At 54.4% G+C, this 13488-nt stretch overlaps 4 protein-coding genes across 4 annotated transcripts; 3 read left to right on the forward strand and 1 right to left on the reverse strand.

Annotated features, from left to right (window-relative positions):
• Positions 1-454: 454 nt before the first annotated feature.
• On the forward strand, positions 455-1453 carry RHO25_001029 (uncharacterized protein; the record flags this gene model as incomplete). The annotated part of the gene is made up of 1 exon (XM_023593639.2): positions 455-1453. One exon carries the CDS (start codon positions 455-457, stop codon positions 1451-1453), a length of 999 nt encoding a protein of 332 aa, XP_023460291.1.
• A 1809-nt stretch (positions 1454-3262) lies between these two features.
• RHO25_001030 (uncharacterized protein) lies at positions 3263-5283 on the forward strand (the record flags this gene model as incomplete). The annotated part of the gene is made up of 6 exons (XM_023593640.2): positions 3263-3434; positions 3750-3906; positions 3963-3984; positions 4041-4224; positions 4285-4303; positions 4371-5283. 6 exons carry the CDS (start codon positions 3263-3265, stop codon positions 5281-5283), a joined length of 1467 nt encoding a protein of 488 aa, XP_023460290.1.
• A 2339-nt stretch (positions 5284-7622) lies between these two features.
• RHO25_001031 (uncharacterized protein) lies at positions 7623-9791 on the forward strand (the record flags this gene model as incomplete). Its single annotated transcript, XM_023593641.2, has 2 exons — positions 7623-8064; positions 8125-9791. 2 exons carry the CDS (start codon positions 7623-7625, stop codon positions 9789-9791), a joined length of 2109 nt encoding a protein of 702 aa, XP_023458788.1.
• Positions 9792-10372: 581 nt separating this feature from the next.
• RHO25_001032 (uncharacterized protein) lies at positions 10373-13452 on the reverse strand (the record flags this gene model as incomplete). Its single annotated transcript, XM_023593642.1, has 3 exons — positions 10373-11579; positions 11631-12957; positions 13008-13452. The coding sequence occupies 3 exons, from the start codon at positions 13450-13452 to the stop codon at positions 10373-10375; spliced, it is 2979 nt and encodes a 992-aa protein (XP_023458789.1).
• Between the last annotated feature and the right edge of the window lie 36 nt (positions 13453-13488).

The following is a 13488-nucleotide window of genomic DNA, read 5'->3' on the forward strand; positions in this document are numbered from 1 at the left end:
TAGGCAGAACCTGCACGGTTGGGGCATTGGAGAACACAGATTACACGCAAACCAGGTTTTGCGTCCATATAAGCAGAAACTCCTGGATGCAATGATGGGCTGAGTCTACAGGAGCGAGTGCTCATTGTTGAGAAACATGAACAGACACACTGCAGCCAGAAAAGGTGACGATTTGCGCGCTCTGCCGGATGTGGGAAGCTGATCAGCCAACGAGGCCGAATCTCTGTCGCGCTAAATGCTCATTCATAGTAAGCATTACAAGCAGAAAATTGAATGTGAACTCGTGATGGATGTCTTTGGATCGAGAGATTTGTCTTTGACCTTCGTGAAGAAAGAGCGGGTCTGCTTCGGATTCGGATTTCAGCAGTTCGCTTAAACTTTTGCCAAACTTCCTGACGTTTGGTCTACCGACAACATTGGCGTCCATTTGCGTGCCACGACCACCACACGCATCATGGCGGACACAGCAGAGGCCGCTCCCGGTCTGACATTCCCAAGAGACACATTCGCCAGCTTGGCGCCGAAGCCTTTCCTGCTCTCACATCTCAAGCTACCCACACCGACACGACCGAGTGGAAGGTCGCCCGAGCAATTTCGCAAGCCTACAATCAATACCGGATCGCTGTCGCACAGCAACGGCAGTGCAGTCATTCGTGTTGGAGATACCGCAGTGGTATGCGGTGTACGGGCCGAGGTCCTTCTTGCTTCCGACATTCCCAATCCGCCCGGCGATGATGTTGACGAGAATGAGATTATTGAGCATCTAGGCCTGATTGTCCCGAATCTGGAACTCAGCACTGGTTGTTCTCCAGCACATTTGCCAGGAAATGCACCAGGCTCCGTTGCGCAATCGCTGTCTTATCGCATTTCGTCCCTCTTGAACGACTCCGGCGCCATAAATCTGAACGACCTTCGCATTGACTACGTGCAGCCAGCCAGCGACGACGACACGATAGATGAGGCCGGCAAAACGGTGACCAAGGCATTCTGGACGCTGTACGTGGACATATTGTGCCTGGCCTTGGACGGTAATGCACTTGACGCTGCTTGGTTGGCTGTCTCTGCTGCGTTGAAAGACACTCAGCTGCCGACTGCACGCTGGGATCCAGACAGGGAGTGCGTGATCTGCTCGCCATTATCTTCCGATGCACGCTCTCTTCGACTTCATGCTCTGCCCTCAATCAGTACTTTTGGGGTTTTCACTACAGCTTCACCACTCAAGGCTTCGAGCAATGCACAGACGTGGCTACTTGCCGACCCTGACGCATTCGAGGAGCAAAATTGCAATCAGTTCATGACTGTTGTGACTCAGGGATCCGACGGAGATGGCCAGCTCATCGCGAAGCTGGAGAGTAGTGGCGGGAGACAGGTTGATCGGCAGACTGTGCAGACGGCATTGCAACTCGCGGGGGCGCAATCTCAGGCAATCAGGACCATCATCCTTGGAGGCTGAGAGAAGTTTGTGGGCATCTTGTTCTGGGTAGCGCGGTTTTGCTGGACCAAAAGCATCAACGCTGCTACTGCCATCGGAGTTTCTAGAGACATACCCCACATATCTCGAGCCCTGCGCGCTCGTCGCCCATTCACATGACGATGGCGGGCGAAGAGATGTTTGTTGAGGATTGCTTGCAGCGGCACGAGAATGGAACGCACGCAGAGTGCAAGCGACACGGCAACCTGAAGCATACCTATGCCAGACTTTGGCTCAATATGCAGATTGCTCGAAGCGATTGCCAGCGCACCGTATAGAGCGGGCACAAGTGCCGGGCGTGGAGAAATTTGGCGGCATGAACGAGTCCGAGATTGCAGCGCGCACACCTTCAACAGAAGCATAAAAGTCCTCTTCCGCCTGTCTCCGGGTGCATTGGATCAAGCGGTTACGGGACTGGACGATCCGCTGTTGCCAATAAATGCCCATCGCCGCTTGCCCTCTGCCTCAAGTTGCGGCCGACGAAGTAGCACTCATAGTACCGTGAATGGAGACCAACAGCAGCGCTGCCGAATTACTTTGGAGTCCTCTCGGGTCGAGACATTCGGTCTAACTATGCGCCGAACCATTGAACGAATTTCGAATGCATCGATATGTCCCAATGCCCGATCTTGAGCCGTGGGTCGCAACATGTGGCATGCGTAAGTTGTGTGACAGCGAACGGCTCGCGTTCTGGTCGTTAAGGCTGAAACGGTAGCAAGCAGCTGGAGCCGATACAGCGTGTCGGTTCGGCACGAAGCTTCTGCCATGAGCTCTGGGCACACTGACCTCCCTGACAATTGCGTCTCGGATAGCGGAACCAATGCGTACAGGAATGTAACCTGGCAGCTGAGAGTAAGCGTGTTCACGCCGCATCTTGCCCTTGCCTCTGCATTGGTTGCTTGGTAACAGCCAAAATCTGCAAAGAGACGAGTGCCACGCTTTTGCAGGGATTCACGTTACACGACGCCGACACTTTTCATGAGGATCTCCACTGGCGCGTCTCATCTAATCTGGAAGCGAGCCAGATCAAGCAAAGCTGATGAGTCCACTCCGAGATCTATTCGGGGACCACACAGCATTTCTGCTTTGTATATTCATGTCGCGTAACCACAATCGTGGCGGTTAAGCCTAGGCCGGGCTGCCGATTGCCCCTTCCTCCCACGTGCTCAGGTCGCACAGCAAGGGTAACGCATGTTTGACACTGCAGTTCTACTCGTCTCACCAAACCATCAACGGCATTTCCTTGGATACCAGAATGCCTTGACTGGTGCCACTGACAGTAGCCTGCGCGCCTTGGACGCCCAAGCTACGAATGTCCAAAAGACGTTTGCTGCGGTCAATTATGCACGCACAAGCAGCCATTCCGTTCGCCAAGTTTGCTGTTAAAGGAGATTTGGTCTTCCCAATGCAGTTCCACCTGCATTGTAGCCCTCGATTTTTCCGCGACATAAGAGCACAATGCGCGTTACACACGATCAGAACGTTCCACGCGATACTGGGACTCAAGGATTACCGGTCGACAAGCAGCGAGTGCCCGCCAATACCCACACCTACCGCTCAAGAGGCCTGGTCGTGCATTTGCTCTAGCCTGTGACAACCGACTATGGCGCCGTGGCATACGCGAAGGCGTGCCGTGACGTCCTTGCCACAATCATAAATGCAGCTCTTCTCAACCACTGGTGCCGTCTTTCTTACTATCTGCCACTTTCTTCACGAAGCCTCCTCCACTTCTGAGATAGCATATCTGACGAGCTGATCATCGGCACACATCAGTAGTGTCAAGTCTCCCTCATGGCGACCGAAGACATCAAGCCTACCTCTGCGGAGCCCGAAACCCCACAAGAATTGCCCAAGGTTCCCGACTATCTTGCTTCGCCAAACGCTGTCTTTGGAGATAAGGGCGTGCAATGGCGTTATGGCCGGGCACCAGACTACTCGAAGACACGCAAAGTGTGGGCTGAAGGTGAGCAGATGTTCTGGCAGTCTCTTGGATCTCTACACCTGTGATGCCTGTCAACTCGGTGGCGCACAGCATCTGCTTGTTTATGCACGCGACTGGACGCTCCACGTGGCCACCCTATCCCACCCGCCATGACACGAGCGCCAGACTTCGATGCTTTGGGAACCAAGCAATCACCAGCGCACCCAGACCTACCCTCAGTCATCCATTGCTCCGGACCCTGGTCCATGACTTTGAATATGCGCGATTTTGATCGTCCATGTCCACTCTGCGTTCATTGTCGGTCAATTGCTCCCGTATCTGACAATAATGGAACAGGGAAGACGATGAACCACGCTGCCGGCAGTCTCGAGGAAATGGTCGAAAATCTGGTCAAGAATTGGGAGGTCGAAGCATCGTTCAAGCCACGTCTGTCGGACTGGAGAACCATTGATCACGAGAACTACTCTTTTGCAATGGGAGGAGGGCCACCAATGTAAGACCTGCAGACTCTGATAGCATGCCTGATATTCTAATCACCGTGGAATCTAGGTCAGCAGAGCACATGATCAAGGTTCGTGTCACAAACAGCGAATGCTCGGTCCCATGAACTGACACAGTGGTCTGCAGGTTGGCACGTACAACGGAATTATTGCACCGAATGAATACTACAGTCCGGAGAACTCGGACTTTGCTTCAAGTCACAAGACTTTCAAACGTATGATGCCCACCTTTGCGTGGGAGGTACTGGAAGTGTACAGCGGTCCACCGAGGGTTTCATTTCGATGGAGACACTGGGGAACGATGAAGAGTGGTAAGCAGAGGCTACAGAGTAATATTTCGAAAGATTGAGCTCCATCTAACTTGTGCACAGACTATGTGGGCTTTAACGAGTGAGTCCGCGTTCCCTCTATCGCGTCTCCTAACGTTGCTTTGGCACTCAGTACTGACACCTACTAGCAAGGGGGAAAAGGTTACAGCAAAGGCCCATGGCGGCATCATTGACATCGAAGGCGTCACTATCGCGGAAGTCGACGACAAAGTGCGTCTTCGAGCTATTCAGACTTGGATGGATCCTCTTGAGATGTTTCGCCAAATTGCGCCCCAAGGAATCGTCAACAAGCAGACGATGAATCGCAAAGTGGATATGGAGACCGCGCTGGACGTAGACGCGGATAGCGCAGCAGTCAAGCAGACCGCGGACTCAGCAACGAATGGCAACTCCGACGTCACACAGCAGCCCGCCTCTATCTCTGCCGAGAAGTCGGGGCATGCAGAGGGTAGCCAGGACGATGGAAGCAATGGTGTCTACATGGGACAGACAGACCAATCTTCGACAAAGACGCAGCAAATGCCTTCCAGACCTCTCACAGTTGGGCTCACTGACACATCACTGGAGCAAGCCAACTCCAACGCGAAGAGTATCGTCGACAGCGCCGCCACGCAAGGCGAAGACAGAAAGCTCGAGAAGCCTGAATCGAATGCTCAAGCCGAAACCGAAGTTATCCCTCCCTCAGAGTGGCCAAACACAAAGTCGGCTCCAACTACAAGCCAGGCCGAAGAGGAGCAAGTTCCACGTTCAATCTACTCATCGTCCATCACAGGGCGCGAAGAGGATGTGGTCATTGCGGCCAAGCGTGGCAAAGTCGAAGATGAGTCAAAGGTCACCGGCACATATGACGACGTCGACAAACACTTGGAAGGCTCGGCTGAGCAAGTGCACCCTCACCCCAAGGACACGGAGAAGAAGGTCGGGCCGGAGGCTGGTGAAGCTGTGGCGGCTGGATCGGAGACCGAAGAGACCAGACTGACACATGAGGAGATGAGCAAGATGACTCCGGGTGAGTGTCCGTTCTTGATGAATCGGGAGTGAGGAACTCGCGCCGTTGAGCCGCGTGGAGGAACAGGTCTGGTACTTGGGTTTGATCAGTGCTGTTGCGTTATGACCAATTTGTGATTTGCGCTCGCGTTCGCGTGATTTGTACGATAGTTTTGCTATTCTACCAATTTGCCTGAATAAACTGTTGCTGCTCGATGTCATCTCAAGACGCAGGTATGCTTATCATATGTATCTCGTCTTTGCCTGCCCCCGACTGAGATGCGAACAAAGGAAGAGGAATTTGTGAATGCAGCAACGAGGTCTTCGACTTGACTCACACATGCTCACAAATGGCGCGGCGCAATGCTGACGTGACTTGTCTCTACCATCGCTCGCCCGGTCTGTGTGGGCGCAGACGGATGGCACTTCTGTATTGGTAGGTAGCACGTTCTGCTGTTTCACGGATGAAGATCACGTCTGGTCACCTGAATTGCAAGAAACCCTGCCGCCTGCGGCACAAAACCGCTCAGCCAATGATTGGTCGCTGAGCTGTGCTGACCTTTTCTTGACGGATGTTGCACTCCAGGCAGCAGACGGCAAATCTCTGACAAGTGTCCAGTCGATCAAGTCATCGGCCATGTTTGGGCTTTGCCACCACTACTAACTACAGCGTCGGCTGTCGGGCGTGGACGGTGGTGGTGTGCCTAGACGAAAGGTCCGAGAAAGTGGCCGCCCCGGATTCGGATCGTGGCTCCGTGGGCAGAATTGTGAATCCGCAGCGCAGCGCACAGCCCAGCCTGCTACGCGCGAATGACATGGGAGGATCGTGTCTTGTTTGGCGGCCGTGTCTCCGTCGCATGCGGTGCTCTGTGTTTCGTGCTCCGGTACAGTATCAGTACCACCACACAGGCTTGGCAGAAAAGTGCATGGAAGTGACATCGCGATGAGACACAGCGACGAGAGGGGCATCTACAGGACGTAGGGCCGGGAGTCGCGCTGTGTTGGGGCGAGATGTGCTGTCAATCACACGAGGCGCCGCTGCTGGGATGCGTGAGAGGAGAGAGCTCATCATGCGCGCGGCAGAGCTTGCACCGCACACATGGCGAGACAGCTCCCGCCACGGCCTCGCAGTGATGGCATCTGTGGCATGAGCCATGGTGAGCGATGCGAGACACGGCTGCTATTCACATCATCGCTCCAGCTGTGACGATGAGGCGAAGTCGCGTGGGCGGGTGTGGCGAGGCGGGCCAGAGGCGAGAGGTGTCTGGTCTTGGTGCTGGGCGCGTCGCCGGAAGTGGCCGAAGGCAAAGTATGACTGTGCTCCCCTCCTGCCACACGCCGCCTGCGCCTGCGCCTGCGCCGTCCCTGCCCTGTTGGTTGGTTGGCCTTGCCTTGCCTGCCTGCTGCATCTCTGCGCTTGCTCACTCACTCACGACTCGACTCTGCTCAGCTCACTCGCACCTTCCTTCTTCCCCCATCACCACACCACCTCCAGGCAGAATGGCCCCCAACACCACCGCGATCGCCGCCACCTCGCTTCTCTCTTTGTAGGCTGTCGTTGCAGCCTCCGACGTGCGACGTGCCGACTTCGATGCGTGGCGAGGTCCACCGCTGCTTGCGACTTGCCGCCTATTCTTTGTAGTCATACTGCCCACTCGCCACAAGAGTCATTCCTCTTGCTCTCTACTCTACCCTTCACACTCATAATACGTGGTCTCCGCCGCCACCGCCCTTGTACCACCGACCACCTCTCCCCTCCGACACCTCCAACCCTCCTCCGGCCAGCAAGGACGGACCGCCGACGCCGCATACCACTGCGACGCTATCCTGAGCCTGCCTCCACAACACAACCGAAGACATCGACTCCCTCCTAGCCACCCCACTCATCTCCCCGACTTTGGTGGCCGACTAAGCACAACGCTTCAACCCAGCCTCGACGGCACCGGAGCGAAGCTGGCTTAGCCGCCGCGAATCCCATCACTCATACTGAACCACACGAGAGACGAAATGATTTATTACCTGATTACCGAGAAGCGTCCAGTCACCAGCTCAGTCACGTCCAAGTTTATCATCGATTCCACTGTCCAGGGCTCAAAGTGCTAGGCACCACCGCCACCACGACACTCGCGCACTGTATCTTTTATCATACATTGCGCTTCACACCCATACTTACGAGGAACGATTGAACCTACTGGACAACCTGAGCTGGTCGACTGGACCGCTGATCTGAGATCGATTCCGTGCAGCGTACGCTAGGAATCAGCTCACCACTTCGATACGCCTGCATCCATTACATGTCAGCGCGCGTCGACAACTAGCATTGGGAGGCGTAACGGTTTCTTGAAAATTACGGATAGCATAACATTGGACACATTTTCCTTATTCGACCCATAATGAGCACGGAAGTCGACTTCAGTAGCTCGAATGGGCATGGACCTGAAGCGGGCCATTATGGACCATACGAGCCGTCGATAACATCTTCGGCCTCATCTCAGAGCTCTGTCTTCTCCGACGCTGTCTCTGCTTCCAGCTCTATCGCTACCTCCATATCCGACGACTTCCGCAGTAGTCAGGAGGAGTCCGGAGAGCGGGACCGAGTGTGTGGTCAAACACATTCACAATTCCAGCACCACGATCATCCGCGGAACGATGGTCATCTCGCGCTGGCGGATTTGATCAAGTCTAACGACCAGTGCCCATCGTACGCGGATGTCACCTCGGTGCCTCCTACCCATCAGCCAAATCCACGGCGATGTTCACCATCCAGGAGCTCCAGGCCTCCACCACTTGTCAGGCAACGCGATCGAAAGGTCAACTTTGTCGACAACCTCGTTGGTAAGCAGCTTATGTCAAACTCTCGGTCATGATTGAACCCACGCTAAGGCTTCTGCAAAGACTCTGCTACACAAATGGTAGAAGTCATCTGGCCCCTGTCTGTTGTCCCATGCCGTGCTGAGGCCGGTGGACGTGGCGTCTTGCCACTGCGGACTTATATTGAAGAGACACTGAAGAGATCTCGCACCAGCTATTCGACTCTCCAGGTCGCGCTCTACTATCTTGTCCTGATACGCCCCCACGTACCAGAGACTGACTTTACCATGGAGCAGACCGTGGACTGTCCAGCTGAGCGTGCGCTGATGTGCGGTCGCCGCATGTTCCTCGCTGCATTGATCCTTGCATCGAAGTACTTGCAGGATCGGAATTATTCCGCCAAAGCCTGGAGTAAGATGTCTGGGCTCCGGGTCAGCGAGATCAACGCAAACGAGCGAAACTTTCTCAGCAAGATCGATTGGAAACTCCACATTCCAAAACCTGCTTTCGAGAAATGGCAGGAGATCGTGCTCAAGTATTCGCCAAATTCGCCCTCATCGCCGGGCTGGGATGCACTCTCTGGCAACTCGACATGGAAGCGCATCATTCCTTCGCTTACAGCTGACCTTGACAAGCTGCCGACGCCGGACGAGATCATGGTCGCTGAACATGAAAGAACTTCGTACTTTGACCTCACGTCACCGGCAACGCCCACCCCGGTGTCGTCAAAGGACGGACTGAGACTACCACGAATTGCCTCCACGTCTCAAGACTCTACACCCACACCAGCGACTGTCCTGCCTCGATTCCTGGAGCCGAGCCCCAATGTGATCCCACCCACACCAGCCTTGGCTCGCATGGCACCTCTGCCTACTCCGGCTATGACACCACAATCAGCCGCTTCAAGCACTCCTGCAGCGAGCGCTTGCGGCTCTCGTCAGTCATCCATGGCTTCTGCAATGGCACTCGCACAACAGAAGAGTATCAACAGATGTGTGATGGATGCACCAGAATTCGAGTTCCGACACGCACATCGGCCCACCAGACGACCATCGATCATGAGCATGGGCTCGAGCTCATATGGCTCCAGCCCCGAATCTCTCATGTCCGATTACTCTCGGTCATCACGCTCATCTTCGGTCTCTTCGGTATCAACAGTTTCGACAGCTTCGTCTTTGGCGCCACGGGCCTGCTTGGCTCGACAGGCGACATGCCGAAATGCTGGACTGTTGCCATCAAAACCCATCAGAGATGAGCAAGCCGGGACCGTGATGAAGCCCATTGTCATTGACGATGATGTGGAAATGGTCTCGAGCCCGATCATGGCAGACTTCTCCGTCAGCGAGAAGGTCCTTCACGCGCCACACCGACACAGTCGTGGCGCGAAGAACTCTGCTCAGGTTGGATCTGCTCCTGCAACGGACAAATCCAAGAAGCGAGTGCGCTCCCAAGGCCACCGTCGCTCCGAGCTGCAAGAAGAAGTCCGCTACCTGCTCGAGGAATCGATGAACGATGACGAGATGGATCTGGATGACCGAGTGTCACTAGCACCAGCTTCGGAGCATGTAAACAGCATGCTAAGCCGCGGCCCTTCGGTCGTGTCTTTCCGAAACATGCAACCTCCCGCATCTCTGGGAGGTTGGGACTATGGGAGAATCCCAGTCCAGAAGAACGACGGCAAGAAGCGTACTTGCTGCTCCGTTCGCGCCATGTCTATATCTCCTGTACCTTTGTATGGCGAGGTTGCATAAGTAGTTGCAGCATCCTCGTTGAGCTCACCGCTTGTAGTAGTAGGAGCTGGAGAGCCGCATTTCTGTGGTCACGAACAGGACACGAGAGGCGTTTCTATGGGGAGGGAGATGTGTGCGTGTGTGTAGTTGACGATGTGAAGATAATCCACAAAGTGACAAATGTTCAAATTTGTTCATATTACCATTTTCCAATGTTCAGTCTGTGGCGGTTGTTAAAGCTGACATGATGCTCGGTGGTTCGTTAAACATAAGGTTCGTGCGTGCTCACTCGTGTCTCACAGATAGCGGGTTGCAACACAGCGGTCCTCTTCCTGAGACCAGAGAGCGAATTGAGCACTTCTTTGACGAGTACTTATGGCAATGGCACTCGTGTTTCTGGTAGAATTCGGTGGCACGATCCTGTTCGAAGCCACCTCAGCGAGCGGTGAAGCCTCGGTGGATCTAGAGAAAGGTCTTGCAGAAAGATATTCGCATGCGAGGTTTCTCATTGAAAACAATTATCTGAAGTGTCGCATGGCAGCTATCCGCTCTGAACAGCACATTGGCCTTGCAACTTTCTCATCCGCTCACAGCATCTTTGCTCACATTTCAGCAGTGTTCGTCTCACCAGTCGTCGTCGCAGCTTGCGTCAACGACAACAACTCATCCAAAAGCGCACGAGGGCGCTGGAAAGAATCAAGCATGAGAAATTCTCGAGCGATGTCCTCTGCTCGATCCAGATCTTTGCGCTCATCCTCCGGCACCTGCGCGCATGCCTCCACCAAATCCTCGCCACGTGAAGCAAGACCGAGCAATTGATCCGCTCGGTTGATGACCTTGTGGTCGATTCCGTTGATGGCAGCGCACATGGTGCCATAACTGGAACCATTCCTCCCGGGACGCAGATTGTACAGGTAGGTAATCTGGTCATCTGGCTGAGACTCTGAATTACCGTCTTGCACTTGCACCTCCATGTATCCGAAGCCCAGCGAGGGTCTGGGTGGGAGGAAACCAGATTCGAAGATTTCATGGAAATGCGTTGCTCCGATCACTTTCGGACACTGTGCCCCTCGATTGAGCAGATGTTCGAAGACGCCAGCAGCGAGACCAGCTCCGTCGTAGGACTCTGTACCTTTGCCGAACTCGTCAATAATCAGCAAGCTTCGTCGTGTGGCCATGTCGAGCGCCAGTGAAGCTTGTTGGAGGTCGTTCATGAAGGCGCTTTGAATTCGCGAGACGGTCTCTCTTGTCGATATTCGGGTCAAGACAGCATCGGTCAAGCCGATCGTAGCAGATCTTGCAGGCACGAAGCAGCCAATGTGAGCCATGTAGACGATGATTGCAACTTGCTTCAGGTAGATGCTTTTGCCGGAATAGTTGGGTCCTGTCAGTATCATGACACTCGGTGCATCGGGTGGGAGAGGACGACGAATGCGTGGGTCGGCGGATATCAAAGACTCTCGTGGATCAGCAGCCTCGTCGTCACCACAACCTCCTAGTAAGTAGGTGTTGTTCGGCACGAACACGGGTACTGTGAGCTCTTGCAGGATGTGACGACCGTCCTCAATCTTGATAACGTTCTGTTCCGTCATTCGAGGTCTGACCAGGTGGTGCTCCGCGGCCCCTTGGGCCAGAGCTAGGAGACTGTCGACTTCACCGCATATGTCAGAGACGGCGTGGAGAAGGCCCTCATGCTCAAGGACGCGCTGTGCCATGTCTTGGATGATTTCGATTTCCATATCGAGGACCCGGCCCCAGATATCACCATATCTCTCATCTAGCTCGTGGGTGTTGGAGTTCTTGTAGTAGCTGTGTCGGAGTTAGCAGAAAAGACATTCTCGGTTCGATGAACAGGCTTACGCGTGAGTCGCCGACGTGAACATCTTCTCCCATGCATCATCGGGATCTGGACCTTGATATGGCACTGGCACGGAATCCTCTTCATGCTCGATGGATATCAGGAAACCGATCTGCGGGAAGAAGATCACGTTGACTTTGGACTCCAGCTCTGCCGGAACTTGAGCAGCAACATGCGCAGCCACCTGAGACAGCATGTCTTCGATGGCTTCATATGTACGTCTTGCCTCATCCAGCTCATCGCTGATCCCGCTTAGAACCACAGTCCGTTTTGCATCCCGACACATGTCGAAGTCCACGATGTCGGAGATGAGCGCGCCAACCTCAGCCAGGCGTAACTTGTCGAAATTGTGGTAGACTTTGCGCACGATCGAGAGATGTTCGATTCCCACTGCTTCATCAAACGCATCCGTGAGTTCCAGTGCGGAGAAAGCAAATTGACGTATGCTAGCCCACACGGAGGTAGCGATTGGGCGGATTTGGTTGACACCGCTCGTTATGCCCTTGCGTATGTTCACGGTAGAGATGCGCATATCTTTAGCCCCGCTCAACAACTTCGTCAGACGGTCGATAATACCGGCGTTCTCAGGCCGCAAGAATGCGCTGATGGTGTTGTGGCGCTCATCAATGATCTCGAGATTCAAGCTCGGTCGAAGAAAGATTTGTCGCAATATTCGACGACCTTGGCCAGTCCTGGCGTGGTGATGGAAGAGTCCATACACCGAAAGACCTTCTTTGGAGCCCCGTGACCAATTCTTGCTGGCTGGCCCCTGTTGTTGAATGTTAGGGTGGAACTCCGTTGTCGTGATCTGTAACGACAGCAGAGTGTCAACATTGATGAACATCGAATCGCTCATGCTGAACATCTCGACTGTTGCTACACCAAACATGGCGTCTGCGGCCCTGTCTCCCGGCAAGAAGGTAGTAGCTTTCCTGCGCTGGAGATAGGCGAGTACGGCACCTGCACATCCAACAGTGAGGTGGCTCTCCATATTGATGACGCCTGAAAGGCGAAGCAAAGCGTCTTGCTGTCCATTCTGGTCATCCTCAAGGCCGTCGCCATGATCCAGAGTCGAAACCACATCGCCGGGCACAACGTATGTGACGCTTGGACCATTGCGGTGTCCGATTTGCAAATTTAACAGCTTTGTCTTCCCAGATTCATAGCTGAACTCGGAGTTGGGTCGGCACTCAAGGAGATAGGGCAGACGGGTCTGATCACCGTTGTCTGAAGCTCGTGGGTTGCGTGCTTCGGGATCTAGCTGACCGATAACTTCCTCGTTGCACTTTGTAGAGACAAGGATCACGGTTGGGTCGATGAAGAGCTTCACTGTTTCGTTCTCAGCGGAGGCAAGCAGGGACGACCAGAGATTCACTTACGAGAATTTACCACGTCTGTCGCACCTGCCTGAACATCTTCCATGAAACACAATTTTCGGAGCCGTGCATTGTAGTATGTACAACCAACTGCGCCCCGGTCAGTGACGTGCACTGCCATAATGACCTCGCACAGATATTCCAGGTCCACATCTGCGTCCCTGTCGTGAAGGAGGTCGGTGGTAGTCGTGGCACTACGTGCATCGTCGTCAGCACGAAAGGTGCGGGTTGACGCCTCCGACATGTTCGAAGGAATCCTTCTCGGCGCATTTTGAGATCTAGCAAGAGACTGCGACGCATTGACGTTCCCGCGTGAGAGCGCCGTTCCAGCGGAAGGTGCATATCGCTGGAGTGTGCCAGTGCGAATGTTGGAGTAGGACGAAGTTGTGCGGGCGCGCGTCGGTCTGCCCTCGAGCTCACCACTGCGGCGCCGCTTGGGTGCTGGCATTTCGGTTTGAGCAGCTATGGTGGTACTGACAGGATG

The sequence above is a fragment of the Cercospora beticola genome, chromosome 1, assembly GCF_033473495.1.
Source record: "Cercospora beticola chromosome 1, complete sequence".
Lineage (NCBI taxonomy): Eukaryota > Fungi > Ascomycota > Dothideomycetes > Mycosphaerellales > Mycosphaerellaceae > Cercospora > Cercospora beticola.